This window comes from Streptopelia decaocto (assembly GCF_964273445.1).
Source record: "Streptopelia decaocto genome assembly, chromosome: 1".
Taxonomy (NCBI): domain Eukaryota; kingdom Metazoa; phylum Chordata; class Aves; order Columbiformes; family Columbidae; genus Streptopelia; species Streptopelia decaocto.
This window is the reverse complement of record NC_138663.1, coordinates 142,834,090-142,860,806: the sequence shown is the minus strand read 5'-3', so window position 1 is coordinate 142,860,806 and position 26,717 is coordinate 142,834,090. Positions and strand designations below refer to the sequence as shown.

The 26,717-nt window shown below is 41.4% G+C and overlaps 1 protein-coding gene across 3 annotated transcripts in view; it reads right to left on the bottom strand.

Moving 5' to 3' along the window:
* ALCAM (activated leukocyte cell adhesion molecule) overlaps positions 1-20,534 on the bottom strand; it is a 135,035-nt gene extending 114,501 nt beyond the window's left edge. For 2 of the 3 annotated variants that reach the window (XR_014185185.1, XM_082063247.1), the window contains exon 1: positions 16,864-17,777. Coding sequence is in view for 1 of the 3 variants with exons in the window: in XM_082063247.1 (XP_081919373.1) it covers positions 16,864-16,963 (100 nt within the window). In the remaining 2 variants the exon portion in view is untranslated. Of the gene's footprint in view, positions 1-16,863; positions 17,778-17,803 lie in introns of those variants that run through there. The other variant, XM_082063248.1, reaches the window with a different exon arrangement.
* Between the last annotated feature and the right edge of the window lie 6,183 nt (positions 20,535-26,717).

Sequence of the window (26,717 nt, the reverse complement as noted above, 5' to 3'; positions counted from 1 at the left end):
TACTAGGAACTTTAAAGAACTGAGGGTTACATTGCGCACAATACCTTATTTTTAAAAACACTTCAGTGAAAGAAGCAATGCAGAGGTGTGCAACTATGACAGGATATCCAGCAGAAAAGCAACAGAAAAAGCCTGCAGAAGCCTCCAGAAATACAATCATAGAGTAAAGTCAATAAGCAAAGAAAGATGCTATACCATTTGAACAAAAATAAAAAGGTGTTTGATAAGAAGGTACTTCAAGAATAGGAACATGAAAGCTTGTGTATGAACAGCAAATGCTGTCTTGAATGGGCCAGTAGGACTGGAAGATTGGTAATTTTCTGGCACAATGCATTCATAGCCTGTCACCAGCAACAAATAACTTCTGCACTCAAAGAATTTAGATACTTGTAGAGAAAGATGAAAATAAAAATAACAAAAAAAGAAAAGAGCTATCTTTCATTGCTGCCTCCCTTATCTGTTAATTCTGACTGATGATGTGGATAAACTAACCACACAGGGACACAAATCTTAAACTCAAAGTAATCTATGCTTACAAGGGAAAAAAAAGAAATCAGTGTGTGACTAATGAGAAGGTATATACAATCATCTTTACCATGGGCTGAATGCCAATTGTGCCTAGAAATTGGAAGGGCTTGATCCTCATCTTTCACAAGCCAGTTTAAAAGTTTTCAGGCAAGAGAAAATTTCTCCCTCATGTCCCCAGAACAGAGTGTGTAGAAATACACTGAGATAATGTGTAGGCATTTATTGAAAATTATTACAGCTTCTAACGTTTGCTAACAAGTTCCAGGGCTAGGTAATTGATTATAAAAATGAAACTGTGTTTACCATTTGCTAACTTCTGATAAGCAGCAGCTATATAATTGATTCTCATTCTCAGTGTGTATCCAATTGCACTGATATGAAGGTATGTATGTGGAGCACTGATATTTTATCTAACAGTTCATCTGTTTCACTGCCTACTTTCCCTCTATGAGTAAAGACTGAACTAAAATCACCACAAAAAATGATATGGACTACTTCAGTGCATTTGGTATTATTACTGGGTAAATGACCCAAGACAAAATGAAATGTAAGGTTATCAGAAGTTACTCTTACCTAGTTTTAATACTAGGTAGATAGAAGAATAAGCCATACTGTGTAACATTGTTTTTCTTAAACAAAAATTGAAAATAAAAATAAGTAGCTGTACTGCCTTCCTTTCCCTCCTCGAAATTGGCAAAGTACCCCCCACCCCAAACGCCCCTTTTCAACTGAGCACTTCTTACAAGGGATATGCAAAACCAGGCTGCATCACTAGTTTACACCAGAAACCTCTGAAGGATGGCTATTAGTGGAAAATTCCAGAGTGAGTTACTTGGTCTAAGATAAAAATGACTTCAGCAGTCATAAATCTGTGCCAACAGGTACACAACCAAAATAATTTGATAGGCAGAAGCTCTACAGGAGATGAGAAAGTCCCTCCAGGAAGAAAGCAAAACTGCAAATAAACTTTTCCCCAGTGCAAGAATGAAAATAAAAGGAACTACTTTTCTGGGAGGGAATCCAGGAGTCATTGTCCCACAAGTCTCCCAAATAGATCCGTGTCACAGAAATCTGGCAGATCTTGTAATCCTGTGTTTCTCCTGGCACTGCCACTGGAGAGAGCACCAATAGCTCAGGCAGGTCCAAAAAGGGAAAGGGTATGCTACATCCACAGCTCTGAAGACACAGATAGATGTCCACCTCCCCATCACCTTTCAATGACTTTCTCTCAGAAGACACACACAAAACACTCCAGTCTTTACTTTTTCCACTTATTCTCTTAAAAGATTTTTGCTTTCCCCTCTAATTTCTTTTTTGTTTCAACTCCTGTTCTCATTTTTCTCCATGTGCTTATGGAAAAACAAAAGCCACAAGTCCTTTAACACATTTCCTCCATTAAACATTACCAACAGTGAAACTCCACCCATTCTCTGCTTTCTCCTTTAACACCTGCAAAAGGACTATAGTCTCTGATGCATAAATTGGGAGACAAATTCTGATTAATTAGCTGTCTCAGAATAGCCTGCTAATATAAACACAGCTCACATCAGCATGTGTATTCCTGCCAGCATAGCAAACAATTCTCTCTCCTCCTTCCTCTCCCTTGCTTTGCTTTCGACAGTGAAGTCTGCTCACACAAGCACATCCACGCTAGCACCTGGGCCAGTATAGAAGCATCAGGGAAACATACATTTTATTCTTGAGCAATGTGATCCCCTAATAAAATATTCCCTTTAAAATCTGTAAGATAATTAGCCCTGATTATTTCAACTGATACTTTATCTGATGTATTGCCTCTCTAAATCTTCACAAAAAAACCCAAAACAAAACAAAGCTTGTGTTTAATGACCCACAGGGAGAAAAGAAGAGCATCCTTCTCTCCTCTACATAGCCTCCTGCTGGCCTAGAGCACAAGGCCCTCCACATGGTCACTCAATACAAATAGGTCAAAGCAGAGGTCTTTGAATCCTCATCACGTTCACTTCAGATGGACACAGACTTCCTTCACAATTTACAGTTTATGACTTTTCACTATGCCTTAATTATTCCTAGACTGGGAAATTCTGCAATCAAAGTGCTCCGTGGTGTTGCCGGAGATGACAAATGAGCCTGTGATCAAAAGATGCACGTTGTCATGTTGTAATAGGCAAAGTTAGAGCAAGACAAAAAAAAATACTTCTGCAACCCTGTTCAGATCTTGGCTCCAATTCTTTCTAAAGAGTTCAAGTAGAAAGCACCATGCCAAAAAACAAAACAAACCACCTTCCACTGACATGCCTGTCTGCTGCAAAGAGAATAGAGCACACACACTGGTGTTTCTTAACTCCCACTTTCTTCCAGTAAACTTCAAATCACAGTTTTATGCACTCCAAGTCAAGATTTTTCAGGTTTCCACTTACGTCAAGACTTTTAAAAATTATTTCAGTCTCTTGTAGCTAGTTATGCTGATCCTTTATTCAAATTTTACAGTCTTTCAGGCTGATGAAAATGGATATCCAGGAATTGCAACAACCAAAATGGTAATCATTCACACTAATATAAGAAAATATGCTTCACTGAAAGTTAATATTGGAAAAAAAAAAAGCTCAAATTAATACTATTTTTGGAGTTTATTTTAAATAGCAATAAAAATAAAGCACTACAATATCTCTTTGAAAAGTGGAACACCAACAACAGATAAATGGGACCATAACTAAATTAGTCCACACTGCAAAACAAACAAGTAATCATCACAGGATTTGATTGCCATGCATTTAAACATATCCTAATCTCAAAACTAATAAGAAAGCATAACTATAAAAATAGATCTCTCGTGTTAAGTCTCATAAAACTCTCAAAACTGCAAATCTGCTCTAAAAGATTTCCTCAAATTTTAATTAACAATCATAAAAATATTGTGATGAGATAATCTCAGTGTATATAGAAGCATTTTCTCTATTTAAAATTATACTCAAGAAAGCTTAGTAAGCTGCATATTCCCTGCTGACAGGCACAAAAAAAAATATAAATCCTCTCATATATTTTATATATGGAAAAACCATGCGTGCACCATTTAAAAACAGAGGCTTAAAAAGTCAGCTGAAGAGGTGAACTTGCATCATATTCAGGAAGACTGAAGCAGAGCAACCTAAGCCATTTCTCTGCAAGCTGCGCTAGCCAAACATCCTCTGCAAGGAGCAAAAAGATGCTACAACTCACAGACAGTATCCAGCATCCTAACAGCCTCTGTGCCATCACTCATGGCTTAGTGTGTCCTCCTGAGCCCCCTCTGCAGGGACTCTGCTGCCTCTAGCCTAAATGTTATGTCCTTAAGAATATATTTAAATACTTGAAAAATTTTGAAGCTGGGTGTTCAAACACATGCTGTTTGATCATGGCCCAAAACTATTGCGCTAGCTTAATTTCTGGATTTTGTGACTTAGCACAACTGCTGTTCTAGGTTTACACTTTCTGTCAAATACCAGAGTCTGACGCTCCCCACATCAGTCACAGACAGACCATGAAAAAGGTCAGACTTGAGAAGTGGTTGACAGCTGCAATTTCAACAGCAGCGGGTTGTACAGCTACATTTATTACAGTGTTCATAGTAAACAACTAACATTACATTTTAAACAACAAACGTATTTCTTCAGAATTGGTAAAAATGCATTGCAAGAATATGAGCTGCTTTGTTTCAGAGGTGAGTTTCTTGATAATCTTGAATAACCACACTGTAAGGCGTGCATTACTCCCGAGAAAGTCTGATGGCTCAACATGACAGAGACGGACATTGAGATCACGCAGTGACTATGCTCAGCATTCAATGCTCTTTCCCTGACACATTACCTCATACACCAAGCCTCTTATGAGGACTAGAAGAAATACTCCCTTCCTCCCCAGAATACTGTTAGCATGGACAGCTTTTTGGCTATCCATACTGACCCAGAAACAGAGAGGGGAGGTTGCCCCACGAAGGCTGCACTGGTCCAGGCAGTTGCCGTACAAGCACAGGCTGTGTAAGCCGAGGGTAGGAGCATTTGAGCTCTGAGAAACCCCTGGGGGGAAGCAGATGTCTTCCTGAGGAAGGAAAAAACACCAAATTATATATGGCTGACAAAAGGGGAACATGACAAGTCGAATGTCGTGGCGTGGCAGTACACAGTCTTGACCAACAAGGGTGGGCTGCTTGTTACAGCAGGCGATACAGAGAGGGAAAAGCAGACACTACTTGTCTCAGTATTTGAGTTTCCCCTGCTCACTAGTATCTTTTCTACTTGCTTCTGCTCCTCTCCCATCAAAATACTCCTATACCAAGGCTTCTCCTTAACCCCACAATTTTCCAGACAGCTCTTTCAGGAGGTTTTCTGTTCTCCCTCTACAACTTGTTTCACCTGCAAGCAAAAATCCAGCTGCCACTACCATGCAAATGAGTTGCCTCCTCCTTCCAGATTTCTGCCTCTGCAGGCCTGCCAGCCACACAAGGGGAAGAGTCAGCACCCCTGCAGCCTCCACTGGCTTCCCAGACCTGTGGCTGGAGCTCTCAGCTTCCTTCCTCCTGCCCAAACCCCCCCAGCTCCCCACCACAAATGCCACTTCCCACAGCCTCGTCAGCCAATGTGGATGTGACTAGCCAGATCCAAAAAGCTGGGTTCCCCTCAGGTTCAGGAAACTGAACTCTGTTCTCTGGAAACTCACACCTGTGAGATGTGCAAGTCTCACACAGAAACAGAAACAAGCCAGCTACAGCTTCTCCTGGCCATCAAAATGGCTACGTGCCCTGTCCAGGCAGCATCTTTCTACAGGCCTTCCCAAACGACATGTCATCATTTCTGGTCTCCATTGCAAAGACCCCTTCCCATGGTTTTGCCATATTTCTTTTCACAGACTTTATGGCTATGCCTGGTTTAATACACTGGAAGTAAGCTATCTGCATTTTATTTGTGTATGCCACTCCCTGCAGAGATGCTGATCCATGTCTTTGGCCCAGTCATCACTTACTGACAGCAAAATTCTCTTTCAGCTAGTTCATACATGCTCCAGTTAAAAGCATTAGCTTACAGAGGAGTGAGAAAAAAACTGAACTTTTAAGCATAAAACCAATCCATCTTCCTTTTCACATTAATACACCCTGTCAAAGATTCAAAGTGCTGCTCTTGCAGTTCTAAATACTGTTGCTTTCCTTAATTGTTCTCATCTCTAAAACCTTCACTCCCCAAAATCTACAAATCGGAGAGACATATACTAGTCAGTGACACAGTGAAGTTTAGCAAACAATATGCTAGCAAAAAATATTTTCTATTTCTCAGCCTGAAACATTCCCAAATATCTTTTGACGTTCAAGTGCAGTTTATAAATCAAAAATGACTCTATTATGTTGTTTTGTTTTCTTTAAACCAAACATCTTACACTTTTTTCCTTAAACATCATATGTTAAAAGAATAAAAATCAGTGGGTAAGAATTTCAGTATTCCGGTATTCCATTTTTGTATCTTTTTCCCTTTTCTATGATCTTGGAAAGACAAATTCAGATTCCCCTCACAACAAAATTGCAGAAAGCAGTAGATTTTTCACTTAGAATCTGCATGTCACCTCACATGACAAAATTTTAAGCCTCCACTCACATGTGTCATGAGTAGGAGAGATCACACCTGGCAAAATACAAAACACAGCACCTAGAAGGCACAGTTAAAGCCCACATGAGGGTTTAGGGCTAAATCACACAGCCACTGATGCTCCTCAGCTGCTGCAGTTGCTGGTGCTGGATGACACTGCCTGGCTACCCTGAGAGTCAAACACTCAGCCTAGTCCTTTCCTATAACAGAGGGAAGAAATACCCTCTCAAAGGAATCACTGTCCCTGCTCTGAGTCCTGTCAGGAGCTGGACCTCCCTGGCTTTCTGACCTGGGCAAGTGCTGTTCAGGTTCAGATTACACATCAATTCCCACCCTCTAAGCCTCCCAGGGCAAGGTTTGGCTACCCCCAACACAGAGAGAGCTCTTTAACATACAATTCATCTGTTACGTCTGCAAATATAATTTGTACAAGGCTAAGCACCGTGGACTCACAATCAGCGTGCTAGCAATAGCAATCACCAAGGATGTGTGTCCACTGCAGAAGCAGCTCGCATAAAATTTTCTAGTCTTGCATTTGCAACTAAAGCATTACTGAGCAGCCAAAGACCACAAGGTGCTCACTATGTTTGAAGTTTAGCTCGAGCAAATGCCACAATAAACAAAACTCAATCATAATTTTGCCACCAGAGTATCAGAGTTTAAGTTAGACCACTGAAATCCTCTTACATGAAGCGCATACCGAGGTACTTCCACCCTGACTTGACACCTTGAGAGCACTGGTATGTCCAAGGGGAAAAGAACCAACATGCAAAGGGAGCTCTCCCAAGCCACTGTCATTTCCAATTCACAAAGGTTTCCTTCTGCCTACAAACATGACTGTTTGAAAAGCCATATAGCACCACTTACTCCACAGACCACTGATGAATTTCTTCCTTGATGAAATGACATATATATATATATATATAATTTTTTCTTAAAAAAAGAAAAACCAAAACAACAAACAAACCAAAGATACACCACCCACCAAACAAAAACAAACAAACAAAAAACTCCACAACATAAACACAAAACCAAACACCACACAACCAATAAACCCTCAACCTACATCAAGCACTCAGTCTTCCTTCAGGAGAGGGAATCAAAGACACTTTGTATTTTTTTTATTTAAAGTTACCATTGTGGAAGATATTAAGAAACTGTTGAGCCAAGCATTTTATTAGCAGATAGAAGATTTAGGTCTTAACCTCAAGCCTGGAATTAGTGCAAGCCTGGATAAAACTTCTGGTTTTTTAGTTCCTATCTTTCCCTCCTTTCCTGAAGACAGAGTCATGGTACACCTTTAAAAAACAAACAAACACAATGACCACAAAAACACAAACAAACAAAAATACCCACAAACAAAAAAGCCCCCCCACACCAGAAAAGTACCTTCATCCAAACTTTACAAATAGTTTTAGCAAGAAAATAAAGATTTTCATCACAATACTGCCCCTTAAAGCTTCTATTACTGATTTCCAATTAACAGGGTCCCTCAAGATTTTTGTAGCATTTACCATGTTCTGTCACAGAACTTCCAGACTATGAGCCAGCAAGCTCCTTCTGTGGTTATGAAAAAAGTCTGCTGTACATTACGTCCAAAAAAGTAACAAATATTTATTGTATTGCACGAAGAAAGCCTCCTCACAAGGAGTCACGGTCCCCAGCACACTCAGGGCTCTGCTCTTTCACGATTACATGAAAAGCTTTTCAGAACAATGATTGCTGTTTACAGATGAGGACATCTTGAAGGAGGACTAGCAACCAGTTCAAAGGCAAGAAAAAGCAAGCGATTTACAAGCTTTTGTGAATTAGAATCCACACCTAAGATAAGGCAACCAACCATACCAAGGAGGAGAGGTTTTTTTATATGTACTTACACAAACCACTTTTCAAATGTGGAGCTTATGTGTGGCACTAAGGAGTAACCACTTAAGAAATCTTAACAATAACTCGTTTCAATAAACAGTTTAAACACAAGATTTCTGCCCAGAAAAAAATAACAAGCTTTTAGGGTGAACTATCCACTTCACTCTTCAAAACCATTCCCACATATCATAAAACTAAAAGCTAAAAGCAATTCACCTGCATCTCCTCCCTTGTGTGCTGATATCACCCCTCACAACACCCTGCTTCTTTTTGGACGAGGCTTCTGGCAGCTCACACTCTCCCATTCAGCATTCATTAAAGAAACACACTGTGTTATTCATTCCTCTGTGCCCTGTGCTGCTGATGCAATGGAAAGAGAGCCAAAGATCGTGACCGAGTATGCTGAAGCTCATCCTTCTTTATCACTGTTGTACTTGCAGATGGACATAATGATTAAAAAGTGATCCACAGAATACTTTGCACACCATTCAGAGCAGAAGAACAAATCAACACTCCTAAAATAAGCAGATACTTTTCTGCAACATTTCACAGGGGAAGTATGGCTCTAGCAAAAGCAGGTAACTTCTCAAGCTTGGGAGGAATACAGACCCTTCCCTCCCCTTCTTACTCAGTGGAAAGGAAGTAGCTACCGTGTCCACTATAGGTGACCACCATTACTGAGAGTTTCTGACCTCTGGCTCTTCAACTGCATGCTGTCCAAGAGTAACTCCAAAGCTGCCCTCACCAAGCCTTGCTGCCATGGTGGCTGCCACAGTGCTCCAGGTTCCCATCTGTGGGACAATGACAGACAGTTCTGCTCTGCAGAGCGTAATGCTGCCAGCACGCCCTGACACCCAGCTACAACAAGACCTCTGAAAAAAAAACAACAGCAAACCACTACTCTCATTCCCACCACTCCTACCCCTTTGGCTCTCAGGCAGATGCAATACATCCCTCTGATACACCAACATTTGGATACATAGGCCAGAAAGTTTGTATTCCTTGATCCTCTAGGAGCTTCCTTGGGTCTGCAGACACCAAAGGCTTACAGCTCTTTTGAGATAAGTAAATAACTTTCTAACAAAGCAAACATACACTATGTTAAGATGAACAGAATATGCCACATAGTTTCTGCGCACCTCAACTAAAAAAAAATGGTTCACCTGCTTCCTGTACATCCATGGTTATGACCTTTGCAACATACCACTATTTTTCTACTATCTCAAAAGCTTTAGTTTCCTCCCCCTACTGCTCCCAGAAGTTGTGCAGAAGTTTTGCATTTAACACTGCAGGGTACTTAAGAAAGTGATAAGCAACGACAAGAAATTACCTGCAGACACAACTGAATCTGGATGAAATACCAGAACCTGACCCTTACCAAACCTGCAGGTGAACTTTCAGAAGCCCCACTTGACATCAGAGATTCACATAGACACTTAGGAATTTGCTGCTCTGGGGCACTGGACATTAACTGGGGCTAAACCTTTAGAGTAAAGGTTATACTAAGGACTTAAACTTCAAAGCTGAGACAGAACCTGTTGCATCATTCAACAGCAGCGTGATGAGCAAGGTCAAACTAAACTGTTGAACAGCTGCCCCTCCAAAAGGCAAAGCTCTGTTACAGAAGCCATGTCAAGGGCTAAAGTACTAAAGCAAAATATTTTCCTTAAGTTTTAAATATTTAATAAGAAAGTGACACTCATATTGGCAACAAAGATGCAAAATGTAGTTGTGCAAAATGAAGTCACTGTCATTATTTATTTATATATTAGTGACTGTTTCAAATCACAGAACTGTCTGCATAGCAAGCTCTGCATTACTTGTCTGCGCGGAAACAGAACAACAGGAAATGTAATTTACTTACATGAAGTGGAAGCTGGTGGGACATTCATTACACTGACTTCATCTTTATTCCTGTGTGTAGGTAGGGTTCAAGACTAGCAGTAAGTTGTGCAGTAGTTTGAGAACTGAGGAGTAATGTTAAACTTGACAAAAATCTCAGTTGTGAATTAAAGCTGGAAAAATTACCCTCTTGCTAACCTTTCAAGCTGTCAAGTGTAAGATGCAAACAGTTTCTTGATTTACGTCACCAGTTGTCAGCACACCACTTTGTTAGCAGTGTCAAAAACTTACAACTTCCCCAATTTGAGAAAGCAAATCCCATAATGCTGTGCCAATGAGTGAATTTTAAGCCAATACCCTATCATCTTCTCTACATGCAAGCACTTGTTAGAAAACCTGGTGTGCAGTATCAAGAATGAAGGAATCAATTCAGAATCCTTCTCTCTTCTGAAGTTAGACAGCTACACTGAAGTTCCCCCAATCTTGCCTAAATATCATGTTCTTCATCTTTCTTTTTCTGTTGCATGTATGGCTTTGTAGGTAAAGGCCATTAAGTTAATCTCTGCTCTCCAAAACAACTAGAATAAGCCAAACAGCTTTTTGTGTGTATGTGTTTCTGGATTAGAGACACAGAAGGGATTAAAAGCATACCAGCACATACCTAAACTGGCTTTATTTTACAATAGCCCAGAATCCAGACTGTTTACAGAACGGTATACATATTCCAGTTTTCCCTTGTGATCCTAGAAGAACTTACTGAAAGAATCAATTTTGTTAAATAAAGGTCCTACTTAATGTATCTTATTGAAAGTGTTTAGCTTTATCTCACCACAATGGTCTATCTAGTGCAATCATGCCCTTATCATGTTTTTACCCTATTTCATGCAGTGCCACTCTTGGTCCACTTCATCCCTTCTTTTTATTCCAGTTCTTTTTGTGTTTCTCCATGAAGTCCCCTCCAGACAAGGAAACGTCATTCAAAAACATGATTCTGTAACGTATCAATTTAAAACACATACAACTCCTTGCTGCAAAAGAGAAATATCTCTAATTGAATCATCTTTTTGAGTCTGCCTATTACATGATTCAGATTTGCCCTTCGTTCTCTTTCATGCAACAGAAAGCCTGTGATGACAATAAGATGCTTTCAGAAACAACACCTGGCACCATAGAACACTGCCAAGGCAGCAAAGGCTTTTAACTTATGTTCAAGCTAAAGCCAGAGGTCTGGGAGAAGCAGAGATGTGCTGCTTCTAACAGTAAGGTAGTGGAGCTCCCTCTATTGAATTAGCTGCCAATATCTCTTCAAGTTTTAAAGATGCCAACTACGGTCAGCATCAGTGTTCTGTTAAAAACCCAAAACTTTGCAGTTCAAAGAGCTGAGGCGCACCCATCAGGTACACTCCATGAGAGAACAGGCTGAGGGAAGGGTGCAGCCAATGCACGCAGCTTCTCACACATGTTGAAGAGTCACCAATCTGCTAAGGGCTCCATCCCTGGGGACTTCTGCTGTCCATGAGACCCAAGAAGATGTTTTTAATTTGAATGATGTTCAAGTACTTTCCCTCAGGACCAAAACTGCTGTGACCCATGTTTTACAATGCCAGGAGGTTCTACAAATGGGGCTACCACAGCACAAAATGCAACATATGAATGAGGCTCAAGCATTTAAGTTTTTCTTCACAATAAGGGGTTAACAATACAGAGTACAACCTAATTGAAAGCAGATGATATGGATATATAGACTGCTAAAACACTCATTAAATCACCAAACGCTTTTTGCTTGTTATCAAGGGAACAGCTTAGTATTTCCACTTCCATTGAAAGCATTTCAAATGCTTTCTAACCAAACATTACAGAACTGTTCTAACCCCTGATAACCTCTAAAAATCATACCCTAAAGCTGCAGGCACACTCTCTCCACTGTTTTATCACTTTCTCCCCTTTTTTACCTCCCAAAAGAGGCACATTTCTTATCAACAACAAAAATACTAGTTCAGTAGAAGCAGCAGTTGTTTTAATAAGTAAATATTTATTTGCCTTTCTGGAGACCTATATGCATGATAAGAAAAGCAATTTAATCTTCAGCTAGGCAGATATTCGTCAAAAGAGCCACCGCTTTGGAGAAGCGGATTAACATCCACTAGGGTAGGACTGGTTGCTGTTCAGGCCATCCTTATGGGAACACATTGGGGAAGAATAAAAATCAAAACAAAATGAGAAAAAAAGAAAAAGAGGAAGAAACTTGATCCGATCACTGCCAGTAGTGGATTGTCAGCATACTAGTCATATTGCAATCTCCTCACTAAAAGATGAGATTCATTTTGAAGTGTACTAAAGACAGGAATGTACAGCCTCCTTTAATATTCATCCTGTTCCTATTAAAGAAAAGACACCAAGATAAAGAATGTGTATGTCAAAGCCTTGTCTTCTGGGAAGATAACGCTCAACAATTTCAAATCAAGAGGTGTCATTAATGTTCAAGTTTTCCTGGAAGAATCCCATTCTGCTTGAGACAATTCTAATTATCACCCCACAACATTTAAGAGTCTCTCATTTGAGCATTGGTGCATGGAAGCATAACTATTTTTCTTGAAAGCGGAGGAACTTGAGAGAAATCAGCACGTTGCAACAGGTCCTCAATTCTCTTGCAAGCGTGGTACTGCAGTTTCCATGCATTTTCTAATAAAAAAATGATTGAGTTACGAGAGAAAAAAGCTATACACTAGCCAAACCAGAGGAACCTTCAAGAGCACTGAACAAAGAGCCTGAAGATTACAGTTTTTAGATACGGTAGTATCTACCAGTACATAAAGTCTAGCCCTCCACCAGAGTCTGCAGAACTGCACAAGACCATTCTAAAAAACCCATACTATTAGTGATGTGAAAAACAGTTTCCACGGTCAGCATGGTAGTGTATATATAGGTGTATATATATATATATATATATGTAAAACAAGCAAACAAAACACAACAATAAAACAACACACCCCCCCAACAACAAAAAACACCACACCAAAAAAAGCCCAAACCCTCCCATGCGTGAAATAGCAGTAGAACAAGTACTGCAGACCAGACCTTCAGCCAGCTTATCTGTGACCATCACGCTTACAATCACATAGCGCAGGTCACAAAAAGAGGAAATGGAATATTGATCACCCTGTGTTAGAAGATCCAGTTACAACTTAGAGCTCTTACAAAGTTAGCACATTCAGTTTCCCAACTGTTAATAGGCTCAAAACATATACAGGTAAGCCCGATTCCTCCCTAGCTGTTTTCCTATCTTGCAATCTATTTTGTTTCACTCAACTGGTCCAAAACTACTTGGACACAAAATAGTCCAGAAAGTCCCTGTGGCAGGAAGCTAAGAAAAGCCCATGGTGGTGTGATGTGGACTGGCCAAGACATTAAAGCTAGTGTCGTTACAGTAATACTTGGGTTTGTATGAGGTCCTTCTGCACCTTATGTAATCAGATATGACATTATGGAAATCTGCAGTGAGCACTCTTACAGCTTAAGAGTATAAACCATGCTACAGATGTAGGATATCTGTAAAAAAATAGAGAAGATAGGTTTATCCTGATCACACAGATGTAATTTGCATTATGTAAAACTCTTAATGCTATTTTCTTTATTTTTCCTCTTCATGTGTCATCTCACATAAATATTTAGATTCTGTTCCCAAAACTTTCCGTTGGAAATAAGCCAACAAATAGCTTAACATCTACTATGAAGACAGCTGAAACTATTTACCCCGGAATTACATATTAGCATCCCAGTTTACTTTCAGCAAGGAGAATGGGTGGTATGGTAAGGAAAGGCATTACTCTTACATAGGCTGGAAAGTGGAAGTAAGATATCTTAGAATTAAATATGACTTATGACAGAGATATTTATTTCATGAACATAACAACATATATTTTGCCCAGTAAAAATCAATGGGCTGAAATTTCAGAGATTTACAGAGCTAGATGATTTCTGCTCTTGCCCTCTGCCTTATGAGAATCGCTACAAACCCAACAGAGAGGAAAACACAAGAAGAAAAATAATCCATGTTGTGAGACTTTTCTAGCATATTCACACCAAGAGGGGGGAAAAAAAAAAAAAAAAAAGCATATCAAACACTTTCCAAAGCAAAGGATTTAACTACTTACAGCTCACTTAAAATTCAGTCTGACTTTGCTACCTGTGCATTGCACCACAGATATATAGCATATCGGAATATATGTACATGGTGAAGACATTTCCTGACTTTGTCTCAGAAAAAATAAACGTGAACTTTCTGATCTTAATATAGAAAAACTGTTTTCCTAGATCAATGTCGCACCAGATATACCAGGCAAAACAGGTAGTCAGGAGTGAGAACACAGTAAGTGTCTTGTGAATAAGACTATATATTACAGTCATATTACGCAATATAGCAATATGTAACAAGTCTTTAGTAATAAAACATAGAATGAGAGACTCTGAAATTAGTTATGATACACAAGAAGGTAAGGGGAGGCAGAAACTTTACAAAGGTCATGATTAGGTCCCAATTAAAAATCAGCTTCCTTTTCATATCCAGTCACATCCGCTAGAAAAGTATGAGATTTTAATTAATATTCTCATTTAGTCTGACCTAGAGCTAGTCTCCTAATACCAGATACAGACTTGGATGCCCTCCTATTTTTTTTTTCCCCCACCAATGGGTATCTTCCTACGCAGTTTATTTAGTGAAGAAAGAAACACAAAATTTCTCACAGGGATCTCCAGTCAGCTTGAATATTGCTGGAGACATCTACACCTGATGCACATAAACTTTTAATATGCTTTTAATAGCTTATCTATTGCTTTCGATATGCAAACCTGAAATGGAACTCCCAAAAGCAAAGCACCATGATAGAGTAATATATCCAGAATTTCTTGTGGATGATAGCAAACTACCTATCATCTGAAATAGCTGTGATAGCAAGGAGAAATAAATTTGAAGTACACAGTAATATCAAGACCTTTTTATAGATATTTTTATATTTAACTATCTTTTATACTCTGAAGAATAAACTGAGAAGCAGAGACTTAAGTCTTGTATTAGATGTTCCAGGCATTTTCAATACTGCAGGGAAAGTCTCTAAGCTGAGGTGGGGCTGGGTTTTTTCCCCACACATATTCGCCTGCACTCTGAACAGTTTGCCTGAGCTTCTCCTTGAGGAGGCAAGGAAGACATGAAAAGCAGAAAGAATCAGGTAAATGGTTTTACCTCCAACCTATTAAGATCATGGGCAGTTAAGTCCCATCTTTTTATAGACTTCCATCATCAAAACCCTTGAGATAAAATATTTTATGATTTCACATTTCCTTGAATGAGAAACTGTAGACAGTCACACAATCAGTGAGATCATTTCGTATTTACTGGAATAAATCTCACCATGGGGGACAAGTCGTGCCTCTTAGAAGCTGAGGTGCTTATCTCTATGGATACTCTACATGCCTTTTAGATTTCTTAAAATGAGCAATCTTTCCTGAAGACTTTTTCTACATCACAGAAACCAGTATTCTTTGTAAACTGCCACCAAGACTGGTATTTTTTATGTCCTACAGTGATTATACACAGTATTTCCCAAAGCAAAAGCCTAGGAGAACAGCCTGACATATTGCTTACGGTTCAAATATTGCTTTTGCTTCTGTTCGGAGCTTTTTTACTATTCTAATTGAAATTAAAGCTTTGGCAGCCTTACTTTATTGCTGTAGCTTGTTTTCTACTTAACTAGAGCCTGCATAAAATAAACATGAATACATCTAGTGATAAAGGTCTGTTCTTATCTCCCGTTCCAATGACAACATACTGCCTGTAAATGGTTAACTGGAGAGCACGTAATAACGAGGCAGAGGCCAGAAATGAAAAACCACCAACTCCAGCGCTTCTGCAAACCCTTCGCTGTTGCAAAGGCAGGCACGTAAAGGCAAAGCCATTTCTTAAAGCAATACAAAACGTTACCACAGGCTGACGCTCTTTCTACAAGAATAATGAGACGGACTCCGCGTGGAATGCAGAACTCCTCACTTAACAGCTTTTCCCTCAGACTTCACTTTCACGCTCAATATTTACAAAATAAAGCCTACAAACACCTCATGGCCAAAATACTCCCAGAACAATCAGAGTACTTAGCACTCCTTGCGCCTTCTCACTTGGCTAACGCCTCGAAAGTGCTTGTACGGAACCGGGGCTGGAGAGAAGTTACCCACGCGAACCCGATCCGCCGGAGCAGCCTCGTCCCACGCAGGGCTGACACTACGCGCTTCCCCCGCGCTGCTCCGCCGGTTGCCCGCGCAGGGGACACCGCAGCGGGGCTGCTCCCCCTCGCTTCCTCCCCGCACCCGGCCGGCTGCTGGACGGCACCACGCCGACGGCATGCCCGGGCACCCACCGGCTCCCGGACGGCGCTAGTTGCCCGGTAGCGCGAAAGCGGCGGGCAGCCGGGCACCGCCACGGGCGGCACTGAAGAAGAGGAAAGGGGAAGAGGCTGTACTGCCGAAGTTGGAGGCGGCTCGCTGCGGAGACGTGCCGCCCAGCCTGGAAGTGAAACGGGCGCCGAGCCGAGCCCCGTCGTCCCTGCCCGCCCGCTGCCCGGCGGCCGGTGACAACGCCCCAGAGGGGCGAGGCGGGACCGCCACCTCTCAGTTTCCCGCACCTCTGGAACAGCTCCTGCCTCTCCCTCGGGAGAGGCGGCATCAGCTCGCCTCGCCGGCCGTCTTCGGCCGCCTTCCCCAGGGCCGGCGGCGGGGGCAGATGGGGACCGGCCCCCGCCCGCTTCCCGCCGAGGCAAAATGGGATGCGGAGAGCACCAACAGCCGGGAGTAACACACGGCCACGCACAGGGACCCCGCAGTAGGTGTCGGGGAGCTCCAGTAAAAGAAGGGCGGGTGAGGGAGGGAAACCCCGCCGGCAGCAGCGAGCCGCGGGCAGACACCGCCACCTGCGGCCCCAGCCTCCCCTCCGACAAGTTACGCGCGGCCGGGACGGCGCGGTCGCCCTTCTCCGCGGGCGGGCGCTCACCTGGCGGCAGGCAGAGGGCTACGAGCAGGAGGCAGAGCAGCAGTGACGGCGGCAGCGGGTGGCGGCGGCAGGAGGCGCAGGCGGTTGAGGGCTCCATCATCCCGCCTGCCCGCGGCGGGACCGGGAAGCAGAGGCGGAACGGACCGTTGCGCCCCTGGGGGCTCTTCTCTCTCGCAGCAGAGCGGGTCGGCGACTTATCCCCTCCGAAGCTGGGAGGCGGCGACAGCTACCCCGCAGCGGCGGGAGGAGCGGTAACTTCCCGGGCGCGGGCGGCGGAGCGGCTGCTCGCTCCCTCCCTCCCGGCGCGCAGCGAGGAGCGACTCCGCACCGGAGCAGGTGGCAACCCTCTGGCAGCCGAGCGGCGCTCCAGGACTGAGCTGCGACGCGAGAGGCGGAGCCGGGCGGCCGCCGAGGAGCTGGCCCGGCCCTCCCGTGCCCCCGCCCCCGCCGTCCCCCCACACGGCGCGCAGGCAGCAGGGAGGGGGGAAGCCTCGCCGGTAGCATCAGCCGCCGCCCAGCTGGGCTGCGGCCGCTCTTGCCGCTGGGGACTTGGCTTCCCGGGGGATGCGCTGCTGCCCCGGGACCCGCTGGGCGACGCTGTGAAAGCGGGGGGGGGTGGGGGGGGCGCGGAGAAGGGACCTGGGTGGCGGGGTTGGCCCGGCGTGCGGGGCAAGCTGAGCCCCACTTCGCCGACCCCTCCCTTGCATCTAGTCGGGGCATGAGCTTCTTTTCCGGTTCGGTGCCCGAGATGCGTGTTGGATGGCAGTATTTCGAATCAAAGTCATAGTAACAATGCCGTTGTGTGTTTAGAAATGTGGTGGGTTCTGTGTTATCCTCTCTCTAGTCAAAAATTTTTTTTAAAAAATCAACTATAATAACAAATTAATCTGATTTAACTAATTTAGCGGATGGTCGGTAAAGGGAAAGGAAAGGAACTCACAACGCTGATCGTCGCATGAAGAAACGCGCGGAAGGGCAAAGGAGAGATCATTCGGCACTTCTGGAAGTCGGCTGCCCTAAAGGTCAAAAAGGTTCCTCGTCAAAGTAATGTAATCCAGAAACGGCACTTTCAAGCCTAGTGCTTTATTTTCCTGCTGTTTCGGTCTGACTAAGCAGTGCTGTTGCATAGAGAGGGAAGTAAGCACGCTGAAGTCACACAGCAAGTTTCTCGGCTGACAGTACAGTGTAATCAGTGTGTAGCACATGCTGCCATATGAAATAAGCCTGATGCTCAAAATCGAAAACTATGAGTAATGCACATCATCTGGTCTCTCCAGAGGGACTTTCTAGTAGTAAAATCCAAAGTGTCAAATGCTTTATCTTACTTCACCACGTGATGATGTGAATTCTTAGACGGGAACTTCCCCAGAACTCCTGGAAATCAAAGGCAAATTTAACCAGTCAGTTCTGTAAATATACTTGCTATTCTCAAAACGATTTTCATGATGACTAACAAGTAAGAACACTTAAACATTACCATGATACAGAGTAGGTTTAGAATAACATGGCCTGTGTGTGGGTTTTTTTGTCATATACTGCACTTGTTTTCTGTAAAGTGGGGTAAGGATATTTCACTTTTAGAACTTTAAGTCTAAACCATTGTCTTCAATTGAAAATATCCTTCAGTTCTTCCACATTATTATTATAATCTTTCTTACTGTGTAAGCCATGCTATGCAGTCAGTTTTAAAAATATTTTGCTTTCTAAGCTTACTGCTCAGCAGAGCTCTGTCGTCATTTGTTTTCTCAGCAGATTTCTCTTTATGGTCATACGAATGAGCAGATTAAAAAAAATACTGCTTTTAAGACTCATAATGTTTTTGTCTTCATGTTGAAGCTGATTAATATTTTCCATTCAGTGTTTTTTTTCCTTGCATGTTCAAAAGCAGTAGAGTACTCATTAGTAGGTATATTTAATATTTTTGTTTCTGTAGAGCCTGGAGACCCCTTCAAATTCTTGAGAGGCATTGTATAGAATTGCATTGAGGTGACCACCACCACCAAGTTGTATTCCTACCATGGTTTTTAACTCCTAGTGCTTTTAATTGTATGTGCTAGTTTTGCAACAACTTGGGCTCCATTACAAATTAAGGGCCTAATCCTGCCACTGTTGTTGATATGGGCACCCCCGTTGAAGCTAGCAGGATTGTGGCTGGGAGAAAAGACAGAAAAGTCAAACTCTAAAAAATTTCCAAATGCCAAAAAAACCCGCCCGGCAAATATAGAAGGGGAAAGAGTTGATAGGCCAGAATTCACTGGTGCTCTTAATATATGTTTTTGTTTTAAACATGACAATGTAGAGATCAATTTCTATGCTTACAGTGGTTTGCTGGTTTAGGGAATTAAATAATGCCCAAACACCTTGTTTTTAAAGCAGATGATTAACTGTTTCCTCATTTTCATTCAGATAATTAATAGTACATATCTTCCATCAGTGAGAATGGGGATGAGAAAGGCTTTGTGAAATCTTCCAAAAAATTTCCAATGGCATGGTGCAGAGCCTAAAAGGCGAGCTGTAGAGCCGTACATTTCAAATAGGCAAAACATACAGTCATTTTACAATTTATGATTAAGACAGTATTCAGAAATTTTTTTATGACCATTTTGCTTTCAGATCAATACTGAATGTGTTGTTTAATGTCTATAAGAAATATGAGAAGTGCAGATTACATTAAGGACTTAATACTTAAATCAGAAGTGTGATTTGTTTAGGGTTTCCCCTCACTCCTTTGTCATTTCTCTTCAAAGCTGTTTCTACCTTTCACTTGAAAGGAGCTCTTTGAATTCTGAGTAAATAGAAAACATTTCAAGCTCAGATTACTCAAATGTTTTGATAACTTTACAGGAATTTAAATATGATTAGAATTTGTCAAGATAATTATTAAATATATCTTTATATGCTATGTCATTTCAATTGTCCTCAATTCTGAGATTTGTAATTAATTCCTTTAATGTCTGTTGGGTTGACAGAATATAGATTTGGGGTTTTTTACAGATTATTTTCTTGGGCCGTGCTCCTCTCCCATTGAAGTTAATGGGGGTATGAGTGAGTTACTGATCTGTTGGGAAAGCAGCAACTGCCTGGCTTTAAAGTCCAAAATAAACATCTATTTTGAAGAAGTTAAAACACTTAGTAGTACAAAAGAAAATCTGTAGAAAAGAACTCTGTGTTTGAAAAACACTAACAATAATAATAAAAAAAAAACTTTGATAAATGCTTCATCCTATCAAACCATAGATTTTTTTTATTTATGTGATAAAGTTGATTAAAAGTGTAATCCATTAGTAATGGTTGTACATCACAACAAAGAGGTTTTCTTAAACTGAAATATCATTTCTGATTTATAACAGATGCATAAAATAGTTACTTTGGAAGCAAATTTCTAGCAAGAATAGTTGAGAATACTGTTGAATAGAGCACTGCTCAGCACTCCTGGTACTTTAATCCGTTGTTAATAGTGAGTGAATAAGCTTTAGTCTTGGAAAATAGCTAATATTATGTCAATGAAACAGTGCATGCTCTTTTGGCTCAGCATTCAGTAGTACAGTCTGCAAAATGGAAGCCTTCTGTTGTTGAAACTGCCCTTGAATTATAAGACAACCATTGAATGCAACGTCCACGCTTGTATTTCTGTAAATCTGGTTCTGTTAGTTTAGCTGGAGTGTGTTAAATTAAAGGTATTAATTCACAAGATACCTACATGGGTGTAGATTCTTCTGATTTGTACTGATACTCATTGCAACATTATCTTACACCAAGGATTAAACATGAATGTAGTCTATACTGCCAGTTACAACATTGCTGAAAGAATTGTTAGTGAATCATCTGGGACTTGGGCCATATTTTTGTGACAGTTGGGAAATCCACGAGGTGCTTCCTGCTCCCTTAGTCACCTGAATACCTTTAAACACCAGGCTCTGCAAATCTGAGCTGAAGCACATTGAAGTCAAGCAGAGTCTTTCATTGACTTTACTTGATTAAGGTATAAGCTGTGGTAGAATAATACTCCTGTTTGTCAGGAATTCTTTTGCAGTGCTTAGTATTGACACATGAATATAACTGCTAGCAAAGTCTTTCTGAATTAGATCAACTGTCTGTGGTGGAGTGTCTCTAGGTTGTGAGATATTTCAAACAGAACATGTGGGACACAAATAGAAAATGGTCAGAAACCAGACTTGGGCTAAAAGTGACTAATAGTGGAAAAGAAGAAAGCTGACTTACTGGGGTTTCTGCAGCTATCTGCAAATTTGGCTGTCTCTGATCTAAGTAAATGAGACCCACATATTTGGAATAAATTCAAGAAACCAACAAATGGCAGTGGGAGAATACATGGAACCTCTGTTTCCAGTATTTATTCACTGCAAAAATGATCCTACTCAAAAAAATCAGCAAGTGCCTGCCAGTATCGGTATTGTAGTCACCAGCATAACAATTAGGCTCCTGAAACAAACTTATTTTCCTATTACCCATGTCCAATGCAACTGTTTTTTACATAATTTAACTAAAAGATCAGTGCTATACAAACATTCATTAAAATAACATTATGCTTGCATTATATACGAAGTACCCCATATGCCTTCAGCTGAGATAAAGTTTTCTTAAAATATGAGTGGAAGATGGAGGAAGGAGTTTGAAGAGTAGATGGTGGTTATTGTCTTTAAATGTTTGTGATCTGCTTTAGAAAAACCAAGAGCAAAAAAAAAAATCAAAAAAACCCAAGCAAAATGAAAAAAGAAAAGAAAAATATTAGACTAGAAGCAGGTCTTATGCACAAAAAATACAAGAGCCACAGTGGCTTGGCATGTTAACTGAGAGGTACAAAAAGAGCAGAATCAATCCAGTTCTTTAGGTTGGACCAGTATGTATCTACTTTGTTGGCCCCCTGCTTGCCTTTTGTGAAGGTTCAGTTGCCTTTTCTTAAAACAGGTTTGAGGCAGGTAAAAGTAAGCAGTTTTCAGATTTCAGGTCTACTTTTTACATTATGAAAATTGCTTTCACGGGCAAAGAATTGTTTTTGTATGAAAATCCAGTGGGATACACAATGGCAGAGTGTGAAGAGTAGCACTGATAATGTATTGGCGATATAAAATAACTGTAATACAAAGAATGAGATAGTTAACACTGCTAAAATAATTACACTATGTTTTCCCTTTTCTCAGCGTCATTAAGACCAAATTCTCTGACTTCCTGTGCTTTCTAGTCCTTAATGGTACTTTACTGTAGCAGGAAAACACCTTAATACTATAGGAACTGACGGATCCACTGTACTAAGGAGCATCCTTGACAAGATGTCTCATTTTGCCAAAAATATCCTGCAAGCCCTTTTAAAACATCTGGTTTGTGATGCTGGCATGCTGTGAAGGAGCAAGGAAGAGCACAGTGTAATGTCGATTTATGAGGATGTCAATGTTTTTTTCTACCCTGTTTGGTGGCTTCAGCCAACTCCTGACACTTACCCACGGCTGCTCTGTCTGTGTGCAGGCTGAACTTCCATGTGTCTCAAAAAAGTGCAGAGCACAGTTCCCAAAAGGGCTCAGCCAATGCCTGACATGTGAAGTTGCTTCTTGGGCTGAGGAGCCTTTCCACAGGGCTGTTCATAATATAGTGGAGTGTGATTGGTCTTTGTGTCTGCCTTACTTGGAAACATCTCCCCATCTGTTCCATTGATGTCACTTACGGCTAAGGCTTGGTGCAGTTTTGAGTGCCACAGGATAAAAAGGATATAAAGCTACTGAAGAGTATCTAGAAGAGGGACAGAAAGTCGGTGAAGGGTTATATGGAAGCCGTATGTGAAGCAGCTAAAGTCACTTGTTGTGTTCAGCCTGGAGAAGAGGAGACTGAGGGGAGACCTCATCACAGTCTACAGCTTCCTCACAAGGGAAGGAGGAGGGGCAGGTGCTGATCTCTTCTCTTTGGTGACCAATGATAGAACCCAAGGGAATGTCAGGAAGATGTGCCAGGGGAGGTTTAGGTTGGACATTAGGAAAAGGTTCTTCACCCAGAGGGTGGTGGAGCACTGGAACAGGCTCCCCAGGGAGGTGTCACGGCCCCAAGCCTGACAGTGTTCAAGAGGAGACTGGACGACGCCCTCAGACACATGGTGTGAACTGTGGGGTTGTCATAAGCAGGGATAGGAGGTGGAGTCGATGATCCTTGTGAATCCCTTCCAACTCAGGACATTCTATGATTTTAACTTGACTCTTGCAAGGTCAGATCTGGCATAATCTGGGCCAGCTACCAAATCTGGGCTTCTGTCGCCTGGTTTTACCCATGCTGCCAGTACAAGTGCGGACAGCATCTGGCAGAGCAACTGAGGAGACTGGAGGCCCTTTCTGGCCAGCATCCTCTCTTTATCTCTGCTGTCAGTCAGGAAGCAATCTGTAATCGTTTGGGGATTATGTGACATCAGACGAGCTGGTGTAGGAGCTGGTGTTGGAACAGCATTAGTGCCATAACAGCTGCTGGGATGTGGGATAGTGTGAATGGGGGCTCTAGAGGCATCAGGAACTCAGTCCTTCCTCATGGAGTGCCCTTGCTGTGGTGCTGTGCAGGAGCAATCCCACAAAGCAGCAATGAACATGGCCACAAGTACTGTCTCCTGCATAAACAATGAAAGACCATTTAAGTATCACTACATTCAAAATCAATTTTAAATTCCTTTTTACAGAGGCTATGCCTGGTTCTACTGAAAAATTTCAAATTCTTACTTGGATCACTGATTTCTGTATGAGCTATATAATTTTAAAAATCTGGTTGATCAAATCTAATCAGAATACTGATACTGAGCAATTTCTCATCTGAAGGTCTAACACTGATTAAGCCTCCAATCATGACACCTTTGTAAGGCAGGTACTCGAATAGCTTTCTCTTCTGTCCTGCCTTTCATCTGAACGATTTAGATACTTGTGAGAGCCTTAAGTGCTTGGCAGCCTGTAATACTAGAGAAGATACTGAACCCAGGAGAAATGAACAGATTTACCCAGATCTATGGGTATGGTGATCTGAGGACAAAATTCAGAGTTCCTGAGTTTCCACCCTCAACCCCAAAACTAAAAACACTCTCTGTTTATACTTGTGTTAGGTAGAGAAAGGTGATCAAAATGAATTTAAAGATCAGAAGCAAGGCTGATAGTCAAGTCTCATCTCCACATAATTCTTAGCTATGATAAATAAGAAAGTATACAAGGACTTAGTGATAACAGGAGCAAGATCAAAGAGTAAAAATCTGAAATGGAAAGGAGGAGAAAGGGAACAAAAGAGGAAAGAAAGGTAAATTTAGAAAAGTGATTTTTTTTTTAAGGGCTACTTATTGCCACTTAGCCTGAATGTGTTTCAGCATCTTGTGTTACAAGTTGTATAGCTGATGCAAGTGAGTTTCTTGACAAAATATAAATTTATAATGATGGAAAACTAGGTGACTTGGGACAAATCCTTGGCTGGTCTGAATCTGTATTTGATCCACCTAAGTGGAGGCCAAGTGGTTTCAGGTCTGCTTGTGGCTGAAAGAAACAGTAAATTTGGAGCAGCCTGTATGTCTCTGTGTAGAAGATGGACAGGACAGCAGTCAGCTTGGAGCCTTTCATTCCTACTCAAGACTTACTTGAACCAAAGGAAATTTCTTACCCCTTTTTCAGAAGCAATTTTCTTGCCTTTTAGTTGTGAGTGAACCAAAGAGCCTGGATCAGCCACTGAAGACTGATGAGTTACTGCTGAGTAGTGCAGGTGTATTTGCTGTACCACACTCCAGGGTTCAGCTCCTTCAAAGTACTGCTTCTCTGAGTGATGTAACAAAAAAAAGAATTGAAAAGGAGGACTTAAAATAAAGAGATAGTACCAGATTCACAGTGGTCTGCAATGTTAGCACACTGGATTCTGTACATCCCAAACCTGCACAGTTTCCTTATGTGACGGGTATTGCCTCAAACCCTGCTTATCAGTTTTTCCTTACAGTCTTGGTGATAGTGGCAGACCTTTTCATGCTGTGTGCCTTTTAACATGAGTAGCCTTCATTCATTAACTTGGAGGGGAGGGTCAGCAGGAAATCAATGGCGCTTTTTACATCTATCCATATGCAGAACCATTAAAATGAATCCACTGACTACGTTCCAGAATTGCAATTTCTTCCTTGCAACCTTTGTTGCAGTGTGTCCGCCCCTGATTGTGCTACATCAGCACTTGCAGATTAGAAAGAGCAATTCCTAAGTAAATGAAAGGAGTTACTTCTTCCTAGTCTGATGGTTATGCAGGGTAGGAACAGGCATTCCTCAAGGGATAAAAAGGCCGTCAGTCAATCGCATGTTCCTTAGATTCACGTTGTTGTCAAATCCTTGAAAAAATACATTTGATCTTCTGTCCTTTAACTGGCTACTGTGCCAAGGCTAGGTTAGTAAATTATTTTTTAAATTCTTGAAGACTGAAAGGCTTTTAAGACCAGACTGTTTTGATTGCCGCACAACTTAGGCGAAAAGTATTGGAATATCTTATGAACCTTATGACCTTATGAACACAGTGCTGGTTCCTTAGAAGGTAAAATTATTAATAGCTCTTGAGAAGGAGGATACAATGACTACAAATGCTGAAAACAGGTTTTTGTTGTCAAATCAATAGAAATATGCCAACATATTTGAAGGTGAGGAGGGATAGGAAGTGGAGTGTGAGAATTAGCCATGTAGGAAGAATTGTTTTTATATAATATGTACATTACATTAGAACAAAAGGGTCTGAAGTGATTGGACTCCTTTTAAATATCTTTGCTATGCTGGAGTAAGGAAGAGCTCCTGCTACAGGGAGCTTAGACATGAAGTAGACAGGATGAGCAAAGGGTGGTTTAAGAAAGAAGAAAAATGTTATTCTTGTTTTACAAATGGGTCAATGAGGCATTGTGAGATTGGCATGGTTCTCTGGAGAAAGAAATTTTTAAACTTAAATGCCCCTGAACTCTTCATTTTTGCATATGTCAAAAATCGCAGGGAAGATATTATATAAAAATTTGCAGAACAGTTCATCCTTAAAAATGAAGAAAATGGTAGGATCCATCTAGAAAGATTTTTTAAGACACTGCCAATCTACTATAGCAAATATTTCAGCTTTAAATGAAAGCGATCCACATTAGAAAAATATTCAATAATATATCATCCTGGTTCAGTTTAATAGGTTACAGTATTCTGCACATTACATTTTTGCATTTAAGCCAAAAACAATTGTACAAAAAAATCAAATCAAACTTGAAGAAAGTTTTGATTTGCAGAAATCAAAGTAGGAAATGTATTTTCGTAAAAATGACCTTTTCATTATCTTCAAGAAACTGCGAAGATGTCTTTGGGAAGAAGAATTGTGACGCTGAGTATATTGGCAGAAGATGTAAGTGCAGGTTGCTAGATTAAGGACTAGTGTTGAGTTACATCCTAGAAGGTAATACCAATGGCTGGTGCATTCTTACTGGGGAGGGTAACTGGGGTAGTCACCCCATGTTTTTGCAGTGGCTAAAATAGTCAGTGCGATTGTAGAAACAATGCTGCAGGGACTTTTTTCATACAAAGTGCTGAAAGTTTCTGATAAGGATGAAAAACTTAAAAGGGGCCTATAAGATGGGGGCAGATGTTTTAACAGGGCCTGTAGCTACAAGGGATGACTAAGGGAGGACTAAAGGACAAAGGGTAACTAAAGGAGGGGAGATTTAGGCCAGATACAAAGAAGACATTTTTTACAATGAGGGTGGTGAAACACCAGCCCAGGTTGCCCAGAGAGGTGATAGATGCCCCATCCCTGGAGACATTCCAGGCCAGGCTGGTCGGGGCTCTGAGCAACCTGATCTAGTTGAACACGTCCCTGCTCATTGCAGTGGGGTTGGACTG